Raw genomic sequence first — 23,685 nt, 5'->3', positions numbered from 1 at the left:
CCCTTTTAGGCTCTTTGAATTCACAGTTTGAGGGAATTTATCCAGCAATATTTCAAGTGTATCTCATATACAGTTTTTATATCAGAACAGCACTTCAGGTACAGCTGTAGTCTACTTAACATTGTTTCAATGAATTGCTGCTACTACATCAAAATTCTTGCCTCCGAACAACTGCTCTGCATATGCACTATGTTGTTAAGCCCCTTTTTGTTGGGAGAGACTGAAATTTGTAGAATTGCTCAGGTCTTTGTATGCCCCATAGGGCTCAATGTAGAAGGTAAAATAAAAAAGGATTTTTCGTGCAGCTCACAATTTTGAAGTCTTGGATGCTTTCAGGATAGTAATTTCAGTTGCTTTCTGCAGCTTATCCATGAGAGACATTGCTTAGGTAGCTGGGATAAATCTCCAAATTGGCCAAAGACTAAGATAAGGCCTAAGTTCTGTGTTACAACTCTCTGGAGTCACAGGGCAAACACAAAAAGATAAAGGAGAGTTCAGAAGCTCTAATTTGAAATATACTTCTTCCACAGCTATCTCTAGACAAACTATAAGCACAGAACAAGGGTGCAAAACTGTTTAAGGGAAGAGATTGCCAGGATTTTGTTTAAGGATTTTACAGGGCTCTGAAGTTGTAACCTGTATACTGTGCTGCAAAGAAACACTGTAGGACTATGATTTGCTTAGGAGGACTTGGTTGAAATTGGTTTTTTACTTGGCTTTATTTGACGTGTTATAAAAAAATGGTTTAATGTGTTGAAAGTACCTGTGTGACTTCCCACAGTGCAATACCTTTCCTCAGGACACAGCCAGGCTTATGTGCCTTTTCTGTTTCACAGGTTGCAAACACAAAGAAGGAGACTGATTTTAAGTGGTACAAGGATGGTTCTGGGTTTGATGTTGAGGAGCTGCCTGATCTGCAGAAGGGAGAATGTCACCTCAGTATTCCCAAGGTACTTTATCACCTGCTGATGTCAAATGACAGCTCCTGCTTGACACATTATAGATTTTCCAGACAAAGCAGTAAGGCAGTTATCATGATTTTTTTTAACAGTCGTAAGAAAAAAACATGTGCTTATTCAAGCACCTAATTTTTGACAGTGTTTCAGTTTTATTGCCTAAAATGAATAAGTTTGAAGTTTATGGCTTCTTAAAATTTATCTTTATGCAAACAGAATAACCCATCTTCTATCTCAAACCTTAACTTGCATAGTTGCTGAGTTTGTGAAGTAGCAAAACCTCCCAGAACGAGATTTTCTGTTTTCAGTAATGTGCATTCCATCTAAATTGATTATTTATTGGCTTCATATTCTTCTAATTTCCTTTCTTCATTTCCCTTCAAAGAGGATACCAACATATCAGCTTCATCTTTCTGGAGCAGACTTTTTTGGGAGAGTGGTTTCTGCTCGTCTTGGATCAGTATTGTTACTTGTCATTCAGTTTTATGATATTTGTGCTATGGTTTATGTGCTTGTGGATTTGTATAAGTCTAAGTATTAAGTCATCTCCAATCTATATATAACTGTTTGTACATTTTCCTTAAGGCTTAAAAAAAAAAAAAAAAAAAAAAAAAAAAAAAATAGACCCTCAAAACCCCAACATCCCTACTTTAATGCAATGTCACTGTGATAGATTTCAGAATGTAAACTCTCCAAGGGTAATGAATTAATTATTTACTTAGCATAGATATAATTTAAATATAGTTGCTGCTTGAATGCAAGAAATAAAAAGGAGCTGATATTAAAGGATATAGATTTGCTGTTATCATTTACATAATTCAAAAAAATAACCATTTTTGTTGAAGAAAAATTACCTTTCTAAAGTTTGTGTAGGTTGCAGTTATGCCTTGTTGCATCTTACTACAGTGCTTTTAACTTCTACTGATCTAGATCAATCCTGTCTTTCTGAAACAAGATAAAACCCCCTTGGTTTCTAGATGAAGTTGAATCAAAATCAGAATAAGTTTAAGGCTTAAGAACTAAATGTACCTCTGTAAAAAAACATGAACAAGCCATTCATAGTTTCTATCTTGACTCTGGTAAGATTATTTATCCAGAAGAGCGTAAAATGTATGTTGTTTTATTTAGAAAATTATGCAGGGGTTGAGCAAATCTAGTACTATCAAGTTTGTTAGTAAACACCTTGTGTTTTCCTTGCAGCTGTCTCGCAAAGATGAAGGAGTTTATAAGGCGACACTATCAGATGATAGAGGTCATGATGTATCTTCTCTTGAATTATCAGGAAAAGGTAACATTGAATCTACTGTAATGGAATAATGATCTCCACATGTTCTCCAGAGGTATCAAAGAGCTATCCTTGCAAATGGCAAATCAGCATAATTTTTGGCGTTCTTTGAATTTAATTTCTCTTATGTTTTAGAGGCCTGAACTGCAGATCAGCACTTTAGGAGGGGTGACACTGGGCATTGTTGTGATTAATCTCTAGCATTTTGACAGGCAGGAGATGAAGTATGTTTTTAACCAGACAGACACTCCATTTTATCGGAGATCACTCTCTCTCAGGTTTGTTAAGCTTTAATATCTATAAAAAACCCTAAAGCAACAAAGTGCTATATTCATGTGGGACTCTTCGTGGGGACTTAGAGTGTTTTTGATTCTAAATCATAAAACTGTTTTGTGGGTTAGTGTCAGCGGGCATCTCAGCCCTACACAGCCACTTGCTAACTCTCTTTCAGTGAGATGGGGGAGAGAATTGGAAGGGGAGAAGTGAAAAAATCCTGGGTTGAGCTAAAGATGTTTTAATAGGTAGAGCAAAAGGTGTGTATACAAGCAAAGCAAAACAAAGAATTCTTTCACTGTTTCCCATGGGCAGGTAGGTGTTCAGCCGTCCCTAGTAAAGCTGGGCTCCATCATGTGTAACAGTGACTTGGGAAGACAAACACCACCACTTCAAATGTTTCTCACTTCCTCCTTCTTCCCTGGGTATGATATCATATGGCATGAAATGTCCTTTGGGTCATTTGGGGTCAACTGTCTTGGCTCTGTCACCTCCCAACTTCTTGTGCACCCCCAGCTTCTTCTTGGTGCGGCAGTTGGAGAAGAAATAAAAGACTTCCACATTGTACAAGGGCTGCTCAGGAATAGCTAAAACATACCAACACTGTTTTAGTCACAAATCCAAAACACAGCACCATAAAGCTGCTATGAAGAAAATTAAGTCTATTCCAGACAAAATCAGTATAATTTCTGTCTCTTACTCCATACCATTTATGTCATGCTCAGGTCCCACAGTTAGTAATACGTTCTCATTAATCACCTCCTCCCTTCCTGCCCTTTGATATATACACACATCCCCTTAGTCTGTGGATTTGTGTATGTGTATCCGGACCACTGGAATACAGTAGGTCTCCATCATATGGCTGGGGGTCCAGTTTCCAGTGACTATACTTCAGGTAAGGCAAACTGTGTTGTGCTTGAAATGTGCAGTGAAATTCTTATTTAGAGAATTCACAGTATCTAATTCTGGGGGTCCAGGAGGCTTAGAAAATGTTACCCAGCAAACCCATGAAAACTGCACTATTAAACCAAACAACGGGTCTCCTAAATGGTGGAGTTAGCCTAGAAACATAAAGGATATAAAGAGAAGTCTAGCAGGATCAGGGAAGACTGTATATTCTGTGGGGCAGATTACTACAAGCTCAGTATCCACTCACACTCAAATTAAATTAAGTTAAATGAAAATAAGAGAATATAATCTAAAATAGATGCATGATAGACATTTAGAAAAGGATTCATCTGATATCAGACATCACAGTGAGATACAGAAATTCTATTTACATTTAATTTTTTTTTTAATGTAAAAAATGTCAGTTTACTTTGACCCTGATGAGCTCAGTTTTTTAAAGCATAGTGTTAATAATGCCAAGGTGGTGGGTTTGATCCCTGTATGGGCCATTAACTTAAGACTTGGACTGGACGATTCTTGTAGGTCCCTTCGAGCTCAGAATATTCTGTGATTCTGAGTCCATAAAAAACCACTGATCTGTTGCCAACATGAGTGAATTTTACTTAATTTTGGTGAAGAGAGCTTCCCAGGATATACTTGCTTAGGTCCCACCAAATACGCCCAAGTGAATCTAGATTCATCCCAAATGCATGTAGCCGTTTGTCCCAAATAACGGGTATTTTTTGGCAGGCTCCTAATAGAAGGAGAAAGACATTTAAAAAAAAATAACTCAGTTTACCAAAAATCTTAACATTCCTTTTCAGCAGATGGAGGAAGTACCTGTAACAAGAGGAAAAGATGAGTATCAGGCTGAGTTCTTAAGATGTGGTTTACTGCAGAAGGCTATATTATCAATTGATAGTCTCCCAGGCATTTTTCTTTTGCATAAATTCTGCCCATAATTCTCTCAGATTAAAAAACCTACCCTCATTTAGACAGTATGGTCAACATAACCCTACCTTCTCAGACATCTGTAATGTAAGATATATATATAATATGCAATTCATGTCCTTATGTCAAGGTGTCACTAGATGCATAGTGGAGATTACAAAGAATTATGGAACTGTATTGTGATTTATTTTAGCTGAGACAAAAATGTGCCTATACAGATCAATACAGAACAAATATATAAATAATGTTTTCCGAACTTCCCGCATTTCTCTGTATTCCATTTTCATAAAAATTCATCAGTGTTAAATAAGCATCCTTCAGACTTGACTATGCATTCTTTAGACTATGTTGGTTCTTTCTCTTTCTCTTTTTATCTTACATGGTGTCACTGAATATGATTCTTCTGCTATGAAAGGGTTCCCCACTCTTGTGCCCTTGTCTCCAGGGTTCTCTCCTGCTACAAACCCATCAGCTCTGTGATATTTCAAAAGCTTGATATGATACCTGCTTTATTTCACTTGCTATTAAAGGACTTCACTTCTGTCAAATGCCACCCTACAGGGAGAAGGTGAAACTATTTTCACCAAGAATGAGATGATTTCTTTTTCACCTGCACTCTCCTTTGAATGTGAACTATTCAGTTTTAATGACTTTTTTTCTTTTTGCGGGCCTAAGGGAGAGAGACAAAGATTTGTCTGCAGACAGCTGACTCCACAAAAGGCTGATACTGAGTGACACAGCACAGAATTCATATGCTGTACACACACAGTTTCCAATTTGTCCTGTACACCTGTTGCAATTTTAATGGTTTTCTTTGCTTAAGGACATGAAGATTTCCCATATTGCTTTAATTAAACTGAACATAAAAAAGCTATATTCTGATTGAATTTTGATGGTACATTTTCTCCCTTTTTTTTCTTTCTCTCTGCAGTTTATGATGATATAATTCTGGCATTGAGTGGAATGAGTGGTAAGTAAACATCGTATTGAATTTTCATGTACTTTTTTTATTTTGAAGTCACATGAGGCTGAGACAGAAAACTTTTATTTTAAGTGGGAAATCTCTTAGAGTCTTGATGCTTATATTATTACGGATGTTATTAAGTTCTGAACAGGCAGTTGACCTTGCTAATTGTCACTATTAAAAGGGAACAAAATATTATTCCACCTGGCTTGTTTGGTTTAGATACTGTGAAAATGTTGCAGCAATAATTTTCTTCCTACTTTCCATTAGTAAGTGAACCTTGATATAGAGAGAATGAGGTTCTGAATCTGTTCCCAGTGAGAAGCTGTTCTTTCCACTTAAAGAATAGGGTTTGCAAATAAAGAATATAATTTTTACGCAAATAGAATCATTACACTACTCTTTCATGGCAATTATATGACTCGATTATTATTTCACAATGGATCTCTCCAGTCAAGATGCTTGTATATGACAATAAAGTCTTAAACTTATACCTGATATAAACTTTCACCTGATATAAATCAGCAGATGTTCCCTGAGAGGTATGACAACTGTCTCTGTTATACTTGAGAATCATGACCCAGGTCTTGAATTTTCTTTTGTCCGAACAGTTCAAATAATTCAGTCCTCTATTTCCTGTTCCTTCCACTATCTCTCCCATTTGATCCACAAATACTCTATTTAATCTAGGTAAGTCAGCCTCTCCACTGAAGATTCTTTGCACTGAGGAAGGAATAAGGCTCCAGTGTTTCTTGAAATACTACAATGAAGAAATGAAAGTCAGCTGGTGTCACAGGTAGATGAGAATATTTTTTTTAATTTTACTTGAGAAAAAAATGCTGTCTTTACAACTTAATATTTACTATTCTGTGGCCTTAATTTATAAATTGGACCACATTAATGAATTTCTCTTTCCAGAACAACATATTCTCTTTTAACATAGAAAGTCCATAAGGTAAAAGAAATATTAAAAGGCTCATCCAACACCCATCAGGAGGGCTGTAACAGACAGAAAAAAAAATTAACCTAATGTGTGTTCTCCTATTCAACACAAGACTTTTTGCCTTGTATTGTATTATCTAACTGGTTAAAATACAGCAAAATATTTGGGCGAAATTTCCCATTCAGGGCTGCCTTTTTTTCTAAAGTGGGTGACTCTCCTCCAGTTCTAGGTGAATACCAAGGATCTGCTCTCACAGTTTAATAAAAGACTACATTAAAAAGGGAATTATTTTTTTCTAAACTGATATATATAATCTTAATGTGCTGATCTTGCATTGATTGAAGAAGGTTGTAGGGAAAAAAAAAACAAAAACAAAAACAAAAACCCCCAAACAAACAAACAAAAAAACAACAAAACAATTAGTGACTCGCTTTCAATACTGACAACCCGTAGAACAAATTAGCTAGAAACACCCCTGGACTACAGAGGTTAAAAATCAGAGAACGTCGGGAAAAGTTCTTTTCCTTCCGGCCTGGGGAGCCGGTACCGAGCGGCCCGGCCCGCTCCGTGCAGCGGGATGGGCCGGGCCGGGCCGGGCCAGGCCCCGCCGCTCCGCCGTGCCGCTGCGGCCGGGCCTGGTCTGGCCGCGGGCCCTGGCAGCTACTGGCCGGGAGAGGGGAGGCCGCGGCTGCTAACATCCCGCCGACCCTAAAGCCTGCCCTGCAGCTGATCTGGGCTGAAGGAGGTGTCCGCCGGGCCCGGGGAGCGACTCCGAGCCCGGGCTGGGCCGGGCCCTCCACGAAACTCTTGAAGGGGGGGAAACTCCATCAACCTGCCTGGCTGCCGACATCCTGGTGCAGCTGCAGCGCGGACTAATTTTACCACCTTCAGCCACTGCCCGGAGAGAATATTAACTATTTCCTTGCACAGATAAAACTTGCAGAGCACTGACCTTTCTCTGAGTCTTAAGAAAGCCAGAGTAAAGACATGTAAAGAGATGATATGAAGATATCAAAGTCAGTTAAGGAAGAGTGACACCTTGGATGGAAGAGATGAGAAAATGCCTTCGTTTCTTTTATGAGCTACAGTGATAGACTGTAATATGCTAGAATATCCCTTTAAATAGTGGAAAAAATATGCGTTATGGAGATGAGGAGAATATTCAAATTGTAGCAAAGGCATTTGTGATGGACTGAGTAAGTATTGAAGTAGCTGTGATCTTATGAGAAGCTTGAACAGAGAGAAAGGTGAGATGAAGATGAGGATCTGCCCCTATAAAGAGAAAAGATCTCTGTTCCTAGAGATGAAGAAAAACCTTTGCTTTTAGAACTGTTCATCTTTAAAATGATACCCCATGAGCCATGACCCATATTGCAGCAGTGGGAAGCTGTGTAATACGGGAGGAACTTTGCAACTGCAGATTTCTCAGGCGGCTGCTTTTGTGAGAGTTAAAAGCCACAGGCAGACTGTTCTCTTTTGTGGAAAGTTCCATAGTAGACTAAAAGACACTTCTCTTTCTAAATGAACTGATGAAAGACTATTTTATAAGTGGTAAACTGACGTACAGTTTCAAGTTTTGTCTTTATATGTTGTCTATGAGAAAGAAAAGAAACTGTTGGGGGAGAGGAGAAGTGTTTTGAAGGTTTTATTCTGATTCTTCTTATTTTTTTTTCTCTCTTGTAGTTTTGTTAATAAACCTATCTTTATACCTTTTAAGTTTTGAGCCTCATAATCCTATCTCACAGCAGAAAATGAATAAATAATTCTAGTAGGCACTCAAACCACTACAGTAATTTTAAGAAACAAATTGGTGAATGTGAAACCACTACACTTAAGTAACCCAAAAGATTTTAATTTTGATACTCCTCTTTGAAAAGATATTCAATGGAGCCCAGAATACCTTGAGAATAACTCTCAGAGCTGACAATATGGCTGAAAATGAGCTTTAATGTTGCTAATAATTTTCCACTCTCTTGTTACAATAATTTTTGACTCTGGAGTCAATCACATAATCTCTGTATTTACAGTTAAATATGTGTTCAAATGTTTTGTTATGCCAAGCCTTCACTTGTTTGAAACTGCAGGTAATATTTGAAAGGATTTTAAAACTCTATAAGAGGTTTCAACTTTCCCATTTCTCAATGGCCTACAAGGCCTACAGAGATGACACACAGTGAACTGGTCTGACTGAGACAGGAATAGTCTGTTTTATGAATATGTTGTCCTAGATTTGCAGAGCTTTCTATGAAGACGGTGTAATAAATATGATAGACCAAATTCTATAAATCAAAATTTTAGAATTTTATTGAGAGACAAAATGACAGTCTCTGAAAGCCACAATTAAAAGGATAGCGTCGAGCCCGGGATCGGCGCTGGGTGAACGCGGTAACACATTTAGCTAGTATGTTACCCCCCAAGTTCACATTTCTGGCTTGGAGCCGTCTCTTTTGATACACTGGATCGCTGAGAGAAAATCGGGACTCCGAGGTTCCCTCTTCCGAGGCAGCCTCATTAGATATTCATGTTTGGGTTCTGGTGTTTTGAATGGATTCACCCGGGAAGACAATGTCCTTGATTGTTGTGTCCAGGGGCTGTGTAGAGGTGCTAATGTCAGGAGGAGACGGATGAAATATCGATCTGATGTAATCATTTGGTTCTCTGGGTTCTCCATCTCCCTTTTCCGTTGTCTTTGTTTTCCTTTTAACGATTCCCGGCAGAGGTATCTTTGTGTCCCTTTTCCTGTAATTCTTAGCATAGTTTCTTGTGTCCCTCCTGTGTAATTTCTGGCAAAAGAAATTCCTTGTACCCCTCTCCGTGCCGCTTTCGTCTCAGTTAACCCTTAGTATACTTGATTAGAAATAAAACTTATATTTATAGGGGGTGAATTACATCTTATATCTTTTAACACGAATTAACTTTAGGACATATATTACAATGGGGACACAAACAGAGCATCAATTATGACATTCAGGGAGCTCAAGACCATTTCTGCAAGGCTGTGCAACTGTATTTATATCTCAGACTTTGTATTATAAAGTTCTTCTTTCATAATAGTGATAATAGTATGATGGCAAGGAAAAAAAAAAAAAATCCCTCTGCCTTTTACTGTATCTGCTTGAGTTTTAAAAGTGACAGTCTATACTACCATCCATTTCATAGATGTATAAAAAAAAAGAATGCTACATGGCTAATGTTGAAATATCAGTGTGCATATTTATATTTATATTTATATTTATATTTATATTTATATTTGTTATATAGTTATAGTTATTTCTATTTTTATATAATTTATAATATTTATATTTATTCATATTTACATAGAGAAACCCCAAATATTTTAGATTTTATAATGTATTTTACACCTTGATTGTCCTGAAGATCACTGAACACTGATTCTGAATAAACAAAATTTCAATTCTTATATGAATATAATGACTATAGTCAGAGCTGTTAAAGCTAAAAGACCAAAACAAACAAACCAATTGACCAACCTCTCCCAAACTTCCCATCTCCTTTAAATGGGGTTATAACAAATTATTTTTCCTGGAAAAATTGAAATGCTACACAACCCATGATGTGGTGTTTTTGTTTGGTTTTTTTTTTTTTTTTTTTAGCATGTAAGTTTCTAGCTAGCATTTAATTATCCAGTGTCATGCATAGTCCTAGACCTAGTATTCATCATCCACCCAGCGACAGTGGGAAACATTATATGTAATATTTTCTGATATATAACAGTTTCTATCCAGAAATCTAATTTGGTATGCTGAACTCAATGAAGTTGTCTTAAAGAAAGGAAAATGGTAAAAATACTTTTCACCATTAAAATAATTCTAGCTATGGAGTCAAATTAGCTGTCTAGGCAAATAAAATGAATGATCAAGGAAAAGGTAAAAATTACTTCATTTATTAAAAAATTCCAGCTAAAGATGCTTGGGGAGGAAGAATGAAAATAAATATTTCTTTAGTTAATGAGTGAAAGAAGAAAGATCTCTTTGAGCCATTGAAAGTGGTCTGGTTTATTTACTCTCATTAGATAGCTTCTATTTCCTCTCTTCATGACAGACTGTGGCCCAGAAGACCACCTGATCTCAATCTGCAGAGCATTTCTTTTATTCTTAACTAGGAAGTGATGATAAGTAAAGTTAATGCCATTGTTTTTTAAGGAGTTTTTATTACTTATCTGCAGCCAAGAAATTTTCTTATTTGCATATTTTCTTTTTTTTTAAAGTATTTTAACTTGATGCAAGAGTAATTTTACACAAATTGATTTTTGAAGTTATTGAAAGACAAAAGATACCTTTCCTTCATCAGAAAAGGTGATTGGCCTATCATTTGCAACCCTTATGTATTTTATTTTACTGTGTGTGAAGTGCACAGAACTCTAAGCACTTTCACACAGAGTCGTGTATGTGCATAAAGAGGTAAGCATAGCTCTGTGTGAGGAGAGAAGAATGAGAAGAGGGTGAACAAATGAATCTTAGAAATGAAAACACAAGCTAATATTTTTGAAGTGTTTCGTACTCCCACCCAGAAGCAAAGAGTATTCTGGAAAAATGAAACCATTAGTTGCAATCTGTCTATAGCTTAGGAATAGTATGTTATCATTTGTGACTTTTTATAGATGATTTCCTATGCACAACATACAGGAAAAGAATGTTCAAACTCATCTCTATTAATTTTTTTTTTTTTTTTTTTTTTTTTTTTCCCCCAGGGAGTCTAAGATTTCCTCTGGTGAGAAGATGAAAATTGGAGGTGCAGACGACGTTGCCTGGTTGCAGATAACTGAACCCACTGAAAAGGATAAGGGGAATTACACCTTTGAAATCTTTGGCGCCAAGGAATCCTACAAACGCACAATTGATCTGTCTGGTCAAGGTATATTTATAAGACCAGATTTGTATTGTGCCTTTTCATAGATTATGCAGATGTTACTGGAAACAGAGGAATTAGAGTAAAAACAGATAGCCTTTGGCCAGAACAAGTCATAGTTAAGTTTTAAAACTGTTACTATCTTTTTAGTCTTGTATCTGTTTTCAGCTGCATTAGTTTTCAGGGGTCTGGTTTGTCATTGTGATACCGTGTGACCCTGTATGGCTTTTAAAAGAGCTGTGAAATGTTTATTGTGCAAGTTATGTTCATGGAAAATAACCCTCTCAATTGTTTTTTTACAGCTTTTGATGATGCATATGCAGAGTTCCAGCGACTCAAGTAAGTGCTGCATCTTTTGTATTTTAATGCCATAACAACAGTGTCTTTGCTTAGAAAAAATAACATTATATGTTTTTCTTTCTTTTTCAACAACTTTAGGGCAGCTGCTTTTGCTGAGAAGAGTAAGTTTATTTTACATTTTATCATAGGTGTTTTGCAATGTGATCTAGTGTTCTTTTTAAAGTATCCATCATGATATGCTGCCATAACTTACTGAATTCTGTGGCTACAGAAATCCTCTGTTAGCTCAAAATACTGCAATAACTATAGTAATTTGTCGATTTAGTTGTCTTTAATTGCAATGGAAACCCACTAAACACTTTACGTATTTTGCAAGCCTCCACTGTATCTTACTGTGTCTGCAGATATTTGGTGAAGTGTGAATTGGGTCATACAAGGAGGTGTTGATTCTGGAAGCTGCTGAGAATACTGAATATTGAGATCTGTCTATTCAGTAAAAAATTGCCTGCTGCTGCCTGTTCTGCACTGCTTGCTGAGACCCAGACTGTGGGGAAGCTCATTACAGTTAGGGACTGTAGGAATACTGGAAATTATGTCAATTCCCTGGTGATGACATGGTTCTGCCCACAAAGACTGTGGCAGAACAAATTTTCCTTAGATTTCGGATACCACCAAGATGCTGAAAGCTCCTCCTTACTTTGCGCTGGGCCCAAAACACAAACTGTGAAGCTCAGCAGTACCTGCAAGGTTGTTATGTGTATCAGTTTTGAATGCTGTGGCACAGTCTCTGCCAAAAAAATCTATAGGGACTGTGCAATGCATTAAAACTCTCCCAAAATATCACAAAAATTGTCATTTTTTTTAAAGATTTTTAAAAAAAAAGCAAAACAAAAAAGCTGTGAGTCATGACACAAAAATCATTAAGAAATGAGTAATTTTGAGGTCTCAACTTCAATCAGTCACCAAATTTTTCTCTTAACTCCTAGATCGTGGTAAAGTCATTGGTGGTTTGCCTGATGTCGTTACTATAATGGATGGGAAGGTAAGGACAGCTTTTGTCAAGATAAGCAGTGAAATATTTACTTTGATGTCAAAAGGTGCAGGAATGCAAGTGGTTTCATAGAAACTGAAAGCAAGAAAATAATATTTTTAGTTCAAATCTATAATTTCTTAAGTGGAACAGACCCAAATTATCTAAAATGACCCAAATTATCTAAAATAGATATATCTAAAAGTTATATCTAAAATATATCTGCTAAGTTTTTAATATGAACTTATTAAGACTTGATTAATTATTATGGTTTAATTATTAATTTCTCTTAAATGATGTCACTTTTGAAAGCAGTAGTAATTAAAAGTTGCACGTTACAAAAAGGACAGAAAAACTAAAACTCACACTATTAGACACAAGGTTATTTTCCCAAAATTTTATTTTTGTGTTTGCATCATCATTCCTTTAAATATTTTGTAGTAAGTCTAGTACCTATATGCTATTAGTTAACTTTGCCTCCTACACCATATCACTTCAAGAATACTTACAGACTTAGCTTGACACTAGTTTGTACACACAGTATGTAAATCTTCCTTCCACATTCTGACTTTGTTTGCATGAATTGTGCAAGACTACTTCTATTTGTGAACATATGGTGCTTTTGATCACTGAAATTTTCTTCCTGTTTTATTTTCACTCTGAGTTATATCACACCTATTCAGTTATCGTCAATCAAGAAAAACATTCCTCAAAAACGTGCATGAGTGAACACAGATGGACTTTCTCAGCTCCCTCTGGATCAGGATTTAATGAAACCTGGAAGGGAATGTGGAAGGAAGAATTCTGGCAGAAATTATTGTCAGTTTGGGGTTGTTAGCAGTTGGGTTTTTTCTTTGTTATCTTAGTTATCTAGGGCCAAAGTGAGTTTTCAGGAAAGGTAAACAAAGTGCAGACTAATCAATGCACCTTCTCAGATGTTTCTTTCATTTTTTCTGTGATCACTGTACCTAAATACATGAAATTTACATACACACACTTAGATGGTGGTAAAAATGGGGTTCAGCAGTACACCTATAAAAATTTGAAAGAATGCTCATGAAAATTTTATGAGCTCCTTAAATCTCAGTTCAGCCATTGAAAAATGCCTAAGCTTCCAGGATGGTCCATTACATAATGTCAGCTATTTTCTGAATATACTTCACATGCATGTAACACATGGCCAGTTTAGATGGAACTGTTACAACCCCGTCTAGTGGAAGGTGTCCCTGCCTGTGGGAGATGTCCCTCCCTGTGCCAGGCGGATGGCAAGCAGACGATCTTTAAGGTCCCTTCTAACCCAAACCATTCTATTCTATTTTAAGACCACTTTTACCAATATTTTTGTATTATTTATTCTTCATAAAATATTTCCACTTTACCAGTCTGCTGCACCTGGAATCAGTGTCCAGTGATTCATGCTGTATATTCTATTTTTAAGTGATTTTTTTTTTTTAAATCATCTCAAGCAATAACCTCAGGAGGCCTTGGTCAGAAAAGATTTGCTCAGTTCTCCTTCCTGCTGTCTACAGGGAAGCTTCAAGGATGTTTTTAAAACTATCATTGCCTGAACCTCATGTCAGACTAATGCGTTGTCAGGAGTCTCCTGCAGGCAGGACTGCAATGACAGTCCAACTTACCATCTTCAGACATGTAACCCTGAGGCTATTACTGTATCACAGTTACTGGTGAGATGGTGGAAAGACTGAATCAAGGAAAAAAGAAATATTAGGGACTCTACTTTTCAGTCTCCAAGAACATGATACCTTGTCTTAGTTTAATTAGCTAAGAATTAGAAATGCCTAAAAACAATTCAGTGAATATTCTGGTTAAACAAATCTTACTGATCTCAAAATTACTTGTTTTTTTCTCCCTCAGACACTGAATCTGACCTGTACGGTATTTGGAAATCCTGACCCTGAAGTGGTTTGGTTCAAGAATGACAAGGCCTTTGAAATTGATGAGCACTATGCATTTTCACTGGAACAAGGGAAATACGCCAGTTTAACCATCAAGGGAGTGACTTCAGAAGATTCAGGCAAATATAGCATCCATGTCAAGAACAAGTATGGTGGGGAAACAGTGGATGTCACTGTAAGTGTGTATAGACATGGTGAAAAAATGCCTGAAATTAAGCCTGGCCAACTTGCTAAACCCAGGCCAATACCACCATCAGAAGAAGTCCTCAAACCTCAGGGCAAGTGAAGAAGATCCTGTAACAAGTGAAGCTTCACCCTATGTTTGACAAACAGAATAGAATACATGAGCTGTATTTGAACTATTGCCACATAAAATCCATTGTTAATGTTCAGAATGAAACTGAACTTTTAAGTTTGCTTAGCTGTGGTGCTGTACACATCTGCAGCAATCTCATTTTGAATGCATATAATAGAGTAGGACTTGCAAACAATGAAAAGCCAAATTCCTGCCAGAGGTTCCCATATGCAATGGCAAGTTTCAAAACCCTACAAACCTACAGTAAATTTTCATTTTCACACTTCTGCAAAATAACCCTAAGTCCAAGCAATCCAACAAGCCTCTGAGAACAAATGTCCCATCACTAAATGTAATGAACTGCAGTAACATAGATATTCAGAGATGATCCTTTTTGCTTTGAAGTCCTTGGTCCTGTAAATTTAGTGAATAGTCTTGCTTTAGTAGTGATACTCTTGTTCCATAAATAGTGTGACTTTAGTAGACTTGCACAAAGGTTCACTCTTTATTCACTGAACCATAGGTCACATGGTTGTATTTTGTTTTTCCTGCTTTGTGCTAATAAAACTTTAAAAGTCACCTTTGCTACTCACTGCTTCAAATCATGCTTAACTAGTTCTATTTACTCTTCTTCATTGTTTAATTATTGCTTATTGCACAATTTCACAGCTGGTAGCATGCAGACTATCGACTTTCAATAAAGAATGCAAATTATGGTTAATCACAGTCACTGGGTGGCACTTGCAACATTAATTTTACTTTTTTACAATACAGGTCAAGCTTAAACTGGCACCAGAAGATATGTATACAATTCAGCCACTTAAGATAATTATGTCCTTGATTCTTCTCCCAGTGAAAAGAACAAGGGGACTCTTCCTTGGGTGAAGTGATTCTTCTAGGGAAAAATTTCAATACATTCTTACTGCAAATCAGATACGATGGGCATCAGTTGCTCACTTATCTCTCATACAATACATAAAGGAGCGTATGCAGTGATGACTTTTTTGGATCAGGTTCCCTTTTCAGTAGAAAACCTCCAATGTACCTAGGAGAAGCTTTGCTCCTTGCTAAGCAGCTTCTTGCAAAGAGTTCTAATGGCAAGCAACACTCAGGATACCCATCCTCTCTTGTGACTTCTTCCAGTTTCTAGGATAAATGAGATGAAAAGGGGGCATTGTGGGAGATTGGAGCTTGGATTAAGGGGCACATGAAGAAATGGCGCTACAAAATCTTCACGTAACAAACTGGATGAAAGAGTTTAGCACAAGTATACAGACTATAAATTTGTATTTGGGGTCGCTGCTGAAACCTGATGCTGTGTCTTTCATTCTGAGTTTCAACTTCTGAGCTTAAGTATGGGAAATACAGAAACAATTGTATTGTACTTCTCTCCTCCTCCCTGCAGCAGACAAACTGAAAAAAACCTCAGAAAAATGGACAGTTTTGGAACAAATTTAATTTCATGCTTTCCTTTTTTTTTTTTTTTTTAAATTTTTTCAAAATTTCATTTGAATGACAAAATTTTCATTGTTTTGTCTGGAACCCAGTTCACTTGAACGGCAATTTTGTTTTGTTTTGGAGAAAGATGAAAAGCAGATGAAATGAGAAACCAGCTTAGAATCTGTCAGATGCAGTAGGTTGGAGCACACATCTGGGAGACAGAAGAGCAGTAACCCCTTCCCTCCTCCTTCCCATCCATGGAGATTTGAACTATTGCTGAGTTTGGTTTGTATTTAGAAGTGCTGCTTCTATTATTTTTTTTTTTTTTTTTTTTAACTTGGCTGGGTAAACAGACTGAAAAAGAGAGTAGACCTAGGCATCCTGCCTCTCACATTAGCTTGTTAAATACTAGATTTGAGAGGTTCTCTCCCTTTCTTTTATTTTATCCTAATTTTCAATAGTCAAGGAAGGATTGAGGGCATGGTAGTAGGAGTCTGATGGTTTGAATAAGTAATGATGAGGATGGATTCACTGTAGTTTGAAATTCTCCAAAAACTGCAAATCTCCTTTGCAACTCATCGATATCTGTAAGTAGTCATGATAAAAAACAACAGACCAGCTCTGGAAAGCAAGTAACTTTTGATCACACTTTATTAAAAGATGCTTTGATTTTAAATAAAAATAGTTTTGAAATATTTTTGTACCCAGTGCAAATGAACAGTGAGTTTGTATTTAAGTACAGTATAAACATCCAGGAATTATACTGAATGGTGATGAAAAATACTTTTTTTGTTGTGAAAACATTCTGCATCTGGTCATTGAATGAAAATGTGCAAGAGGTTTAAAGACTGAAGAATATGGTACTAACATGAAGTAGTTTAGCCAGGAGATTTTAGGACACAAAGAAAAGTAAGGATTTACCATCTGAGTATCTGTCAAAATAAAAACCCATGTTTTTATAGGAATCTGTCATCACAAGAACTTCAGCAAGTCTCAGCAAAATAAACCATATTTTCTTCTTTTCTATTCTCATTTCTTATTAAAGGTATTTAAGGTTTTCAAAATCTTATTATGGCAGGCTCACAGAACATCAGAGCCAGTCTTCATAGCACACAGAGTGAGTATCAGCAGGAATTTAATACTGTTCTTATCTCTTTCTACAGTACACAGGTTAATTTTAGCTGACATTATCAAATTATTACATGTTATGGCAGCTTTTCAGAGGTATCCTTGGGCACAAGAGGCAAGGTTAGTCTCATCTCTGCTGTACCTTTGGCTGGTCTTCTTAGTTAAGGAAGTTTCACTTATTTCCTTCCAGGCAAACAGAAATAATTTATTATGACAGCTAATCCTCTGTTGAAGTACAGAAATTATCATTCACAGGAACATTGTATTTTAAAGGCTAAGGACTTCCTAGAAACTCTGTCACATATTTCAGTGTTCAGTGTACATTTGGTTCCTTTGTACACATTTAAAAATCTTATTATCAGTGCTAGGAAATGAATTAATTCAACTCAGTTTAAAAGGGACTATCTTTTCAGAGTCAATATGCATCTAGTTGCGTAGAGGGGCAATACAATCAAATGGATATCAGAGGGACAAAAGTGATGCTTTGGTAACCTATTCAGATGGAATACATGGTGAGGCATATTAGCATTTGCACACACCCTCCAAAGGCCTGGTGTTAGCATTATTTTAATTAATAAACATTTGAAGGGGCAAAACAGGAAAGTAAGATTTGCTCGAAGGTCTGATGCCAAATTAACCTATTCACATTGAGCTCAAGGGAGATGGACTCATTTATACTGCATGTGAATCTATTATTTTTACAAAGCCAGGAGCTCATTACGGTGAATTAGCGGTTTCTGTTACTTTAAGAAGAAATATTTCTATTAGAATGATTTTCTGTCACACTGGTGAGTTTTGTGTTGTCTGAGTTTCATGTTGTGCTTTTCTAGGCAATGCTAGCGTGAAATGGAGCATCACTGCCTTGTCACGGGAGGCAGATAAGATGTCAGCCAGTTGTGCTGATGGGCCAAAGTCGTAGCTGTGCCTGTCATGTTGGCGATCTGCTGCAAGGCTGGCAAAGCTGCCTTTTCTCCAAGCACCTGCTTACATTGAGGCTGCGTTGATATGTTGCTGTTTATTTGCTGGAAAACAAGTTCTATGAAAATTCCTCCTAAGGCCAATTTACAGGTGCTTTTTATGAGGAAAAGATTTTTTTTTTTTTATGCCAGTGTTTGCCTCTAGTATGAATCTTACTTCAGCCCATAAGGCCCACTTGCATCCCACAGCTCAAAAACTTGTACACACTTCATTAATCTGCTCTTGTATGGAGACAGAAGTTTGGTAATAATAGCACCTTAAGTGATGTTAAGGTGCAGACAATTTTTAAAGGCATTTTTGAAATATAATAAAACACTTTATTTTCTTTTTTGTAAATCTAAGAATAAAACCTCTAGATGGCAGCAGAAGAACAAGATAGAAATAAGTAGCTCTCAAAAAGTTCTGCCAGCTATAGCAGATCCATCATTTTGATGCAAACACATCACTTAGGTAATGGGAGATTATTAAAAGCATTATACTTATGCCAGTGACAAGGACAGGTCCAGCAAATGACTGTTTCCTGGAAATAGGTGATTTTGCAAGCAATAACACTGCCTCTTAATCTTTGCATGACACACATTAAGAGGTTAAGCATGCCTTGTAAAATATTGCAAGACCCATTTTAGATCAAATTTCTCCTTAGGATATGAAAACCCCAAAGTATCAGCCGTATTTATGATGGAAGATTTGATTTTGAACTCTGAATGCAAGCCTCTCAGACTTAGCATCTTCCACAGGTTTCCAAAACACTGCTTCCAATACTGTAAGGCCCATGACTTACAATTTTTATTCAGTTTTTACAGAGGGACAATTCTATTTAAAATTAACTTTTGAGATGTGTGAGCAAAGAGCACAGCTCTGACTCTCAGCACTGCCTCTGCCAGATTCAGTGATGTCAATATCTGTAAGAAACTACTGCTAGCCTTCTAGATTAATATTTAATTCCTCATTGGAATGTGTATGTAACACAGTACTAGATTTGTCCTCAGGTAGCTCAAGGTTTATCAGACTTGTATGTATGTTGTATTTTAAAAATAGTGCACTTGTTTTCACATAATTTTGTTTGTGAACATTTGAACTTCATGTGGATGCAGTAATGGACTGTTAACTTGTAATAAACATGCCATTTTTTAGGTTAATGCAACTTCATATTATGTTATTGTTTGTCCTCTGTTACATTCATAGTGTACAGATGACATCTGATAGGAAAAAGAGACTTAGATACCCTACTGCAGTTAGAAGTAATATGGTTAATAGGTGCAGCTAAAGCCTTTCCCATGGTATCCTAAATTATCCAGCAAGGTTACCCAATGCAGATTTCACCAGGCACCATCACACCCCAAGAGTGAATTTGCCCTCCACCCTGCTGAGAGCCTGTGGGGGAAGCCGTTATCCATCCAACGACATTGGTGCACAGCATGGAGAAGAGAGGCAGATGGAAAGAACTACAACTTCTGTAAAAGACGGAGCCAGTGCAGCTCTTTACCATTTTAAATCACAGTACAAATGATCAAAATTTTAGTCTGCTGGCTTGGTGACCTCCACTGGACCATTTTGAATAAAGAAGTGCACTAAAAGCCAATCCAACAATTGTAAATCAACCCAAAGCCAGCCCTCCTGATTGCAAGATAGTATGTGAAAAAGAACTCCATATAGTCATGTGCCACTTTAGCTGCCTGGGGAAAAAAAAATCCTTCCACATATGAAAATGGCAATCAACCTCCTGCATGGTGCTTAATGGGAGGTAAAACACAAGACGACTCCCTGGCTGGGACTTATGAGGCCACATGCAGATGTCTCCATCTGAGCTAATCACTGAAACTCCCTTCTTGGAAATGGAGAGAAACAAGTACCAGTAGGGCACAAGTCATGTCATTCAAAAGCAGTGAGATGAATCATATATTCTTTCCACTGTCTGTAAAGGGATTTTAGTATAAACTTGTTGGATGGGAGACATCACATTGGCTGATATTTGAAGTCAGGTGTGATACATTCTGCACCATCTTTCTCTAATTTAGCTCTTTATTTGAAGAATCGATTTACACATTTCTTTCTTAATACCTGGGGTTTTTTTCCGGTGTTTTTACAGGCTGTCTTCCTCTACTGAAGTCTTGTAATTTGCTGCTGTCTTTGTGATATCCATCTTATTTCAAAATCTCTGTGCAAACATTTTTTGACTTCCATCTGTCACTTGGTCCCAACTCATAGGTGATTCTCATCATTTGGCCTTTATGAAGACATCACATTATGCCTTCAGATCTTTTAAATATGTAGGTCTTCATTCCACTTTTTGATTATCTGTGGTTCTGCTGTTAGTGTAGGAATTGTGTCTGCCTTTGCTCAGTGCCATCCTTCTGCGGCAGTTTCTCAACCAGTGGAGGTCATAAGCCTTTCATGGTCTGTTTGCGTCCTTTAGCTATGCCCATAAGATGTGCCTTGTGCAGTTTCTCTGTTGTGCTGGCAAAGCACACCCTCTGGCTGGAGAAGCACCATTCTGTGGTTCTCAAAGTCCAAGTTCTTCTGCCCAAGGCAGCTCAATAACTGGCAAAAGCTCTGAATACCCCTGCTTCTGGGCTGGAATCTGTCTGCTTTAGTCTTCTGTTTGACTAGTTCCAGTTGTCTTTCTGTTCAGCTCTGTTACTCTAGGTTTTGTGATTTCTTGATGTGATCTTTCTTCCTCGGTCATTCCATCTGCTGTCATTTATTCCTGCTTTAATAGCAAAATCTGTCCCAAGAAATAAAAGAGCACAAGGCTTACTTTTCTTTTCCCTAGACAAACTCCCTGTACATACCACATTTGCCTCTTCTAGTGCCCACCACAAACTTCAGTGTCATCTTAAGTGCCCACTGGAGACAGTACTTACCCACCCTAACTTCAGATCAAGAGGTGTTTAGGAGTGTGTGAGATGACCTGCACCAAAACTTTGCTAAGGTGAGTCCAAACAAATAAAAATACTAGCTAATTAAGTTCAGTGCTGATGCCTTAGCGCTGGGTAATTTTCTCAGAGGTTATAACTGAAGTGTCCAAGCACCAGTAGCCATATGAAATCTGTATGTGATAGCATCATGACTTAGTGACTTTTTAGTAAGTAGATAATTGGGGCTACATGGCCTACTGTTCTAATAACCGCTTTTCAGTGAGCAAGCCTGTCTTAATGAAAATTAAATGTTTGGTTCAGCAGCTTGTGAATCTTGTACTGTTGGTAGCTGAACCCAGAATTTCTGGATGTTGACCCTTTCCTGTTCATGATGCCTTTTTATTATCATTCACCAATTACTATCTTTCCACTAATTTTTGGGTAACTTCAGGGAAAAAATGTGTTATGATTAAGTGACACATTTATACTCAAGTATTATTTATACTCATCTGCAAGATACACAGAATTTTACAGGCTTAAACCTTAAATTTCCTGATTTTCTTGGCTTTTAGATAGACCTCCAGGTCACGTACAGTAAGCACTTATGGCAGCTTTGGCTCTTAAAGGTTATGTTCTGACCTTTCAGGAGCAGGTTGGGCTCTTGTGCGATCTTTTTGCTTATTTTGGTGCATATTCCCTGCTGCTGCAGTCTGGCATTTATGACTCGTCAGTGGGATTCCAATTTTTCTTAGATGTATCTTTTCCTCTAAGCATGACATGCAAACCTGTTTCATTTTGTTGTGAGGTCTTAAACCTGCTTTTGTGTTCTCTTTTAACACAATCATGTTTTATATGCACAGCTCTCCAAATAGAAAGGCAGTTCAATTCCTATGAATCTTACTTCTTCAGGCTTACTCATATGAAGTAATTCTGTGTCCCATCCTTTTGTGACTGCCTGAAGTGTCCTGCTGCAAATCAGAGAATATCTCTTGCAGATCTCTCTGTCTTCTACATTAAGTGTCATGGTTTAGCACCAGCTGGCAACTAAGCACCATGTAGCTGCTTGCTCACTTCCCCTAGCTCTTCACCCTGGCGGTCTCTCTCTCTCTCTCTCTCTCTCTCTCTCTCAGAGCCCCAGCTCCATTTCTGCCTCAGCTAGCTTGAGAGACAAACCACAGTCAGAAGGATTTTTCCTCAGGGCCCTAAAGATCCCAGGAGTAGCTGTGAACCTTTTCCTTTAGAGAAAGCAGGCCCCGGTCGATGGCAAAAGGAAAGAGTCTGCATTTGATTCAGGGGGAATCAGGGCTTTATTCAGTCTTTCTCCTGTAGTCCTCCCGCAGGGTCTGGAGCCCAGTCCCGGTCCCTGTCCCCAAGCCAAGAGACAGCTCCACGTGGTTTCCTGGCTTTTATCCAGGGGAAAGGGGCTAGAGGTGAGGACAAGACACTACCCAAACAGGGATAAGGTGGGAGTGGAACAGAGTTGTATTACATTCCAGTGTGGGAGAATGGGCGGGGAAAAGGAGCAGGGACAAATTTCAGGATGATATATTTTCCTGGGGAACAGGGGGGTACAGAAGAAACTATTACAAAACCCAATATAAAAATGAAATACAATATAAACCCAAATAATGCACAACAAGAAGAATAGGTGTGGTGGTGCAGAACTGTTTTATTAGGTTTTTATAAGAAGTTTATGTTATGGTTCATTTCACTGTATCCCCAATGTTGTAACCCTTTTTGTGTTGTCTGTATAATAAGGTGTTTTGTGTCAGTCCTCCCACTCCTCACCTGACTTGTAACATCTCCTCTGCCTGTCTCTCTCTGGGGCAGCCTGTCTATCACTTTGAGGAGCCCTCCCAGGTTGCGAAATCTCAGGGAGAGGGCTTCAGGTGATAGGCCCCCTGGGGGGAATTCCTTTAGCTGTGGATTTTAGTGGTCCAAGGCTTGGGGGTGGGCACACCTTGTTACCCCCTGAATCCCCTGATTTGTTGTCTTGTAGTATCCTCCCTGGAACCCCTCCCCCGCTTATAAGGCGGCGGAGAGACTCTCTCAGTCTCTCAGCTCCTCAGCTCTTCAGCTCTGCTCTCTCTCACTTGCTGGCCTCACAGGACTGAGGTCGGACCAACTGCGGACTTCCCACAGCCCGGCCTGAATAAACATCTTTAACCTGCAAAGCTGAGAGCCAATCTTTTCTTACTGCTGCTGCTGTCAAGATACTACTTGGTCCAGCTGAGAAGCCGACCCAGCAGGTAATAGCCTGCGTGCCCCCCGGACTGGGAACATCTGTGGCTGTGTTGACCCAAGCTAGCCGGAGGCCAGCTCCCACCCAGTGCAGGAACAGAAACAGACACAAGTGGGAAAGAAAAGGCAAGCTTGGGGGGTTGAGATAATTACCATATAATAATTAAAAAAAACCCAAAACCCAAGCATTACTACTAATAATAATTGTAATGAAAATGGGTGAGAGAGAGAGGAGAATAAAATCCAAGAGAGAAAAGTGGTGCCCAATACCGTTACTCACCACATGCTGACCAATGTCTAGACTCTTCCTGCAACAATCAGCAACCCCCAGACAACAGCCCCCCCATTTATAGGCTGACATTCTCTGGTG

At 38.0% G+C, this 23,685-nt stretch overlaps 1 protein-coding gene across 7 annotated transcripts in view; it reads left to right on the top strand.

Moving 5' to 3' along the window:
• Positions 1–17,552, top strand: part of MYOM2 (myomesin 2) — an 89,760-nt gene extending 72,208 nt beyond the window's left edge. For all 7 annotated transcript variants that reach the window (XM_058419641.1, XM_058419640.1, XM_058419642.1 and 4 more), the window contains 9 exons: positions 837–950; positions 2,157–2,244; positions 5,285–5,323; positions 6,008–6,113; positions 10,972–11,135; positions 11,432–11,468; positions 11,568–11,590; positions 12,416–12,471; positions 14,335–17,552. In XM_058419641.1, the coding sequence (XP_058275624.1) occupies positions 837–950; positions 2,157–2,244; positions 5,285–5,323; positions 6,008–6,113; positions 10,972–11,135; positions 11,432–11,468; positions 11,568–11,590; positions 12,416–12,471; positions 14,335–14,661 (954 nt within the window). In that variant the 3' untranslated portion in view covers positions 14,662–17,552. The remainder of the gene's footprint in view (positions 1–836; positions 951–2,156; positions 2,245–5,284; positions 5,324–6,007; positions 6,114–10,971; positions 11,136–11,431; positions 11,469–11,567; positions 11,591–12,415; positions 12,472–14,334) is intronic.
• Positions 17,553–23,685: the final 6,133 nt, after the last annotated feature.

Source organism: Hirundo rustica, chromosome 3, assembly GCF_015227805.2.
Source record: "Hirundo rustica isolate bHirRus1 chromosome 3, bHirRus1.pri.v3, whole genome shotgun sequence".
NCBI classification, from domain to species: domain Eukaryota; kingdom Metazoa; phylum Chordata; class Aves; order Passeriformes; family Hirundinidae; genus Hirundo; species Hirundo rustica.
The sequence above is the reverse complement of the archived record's forward strand: the minus strand, read 5'-3'. Positions and strand labels throughout refer to the sequence as shown.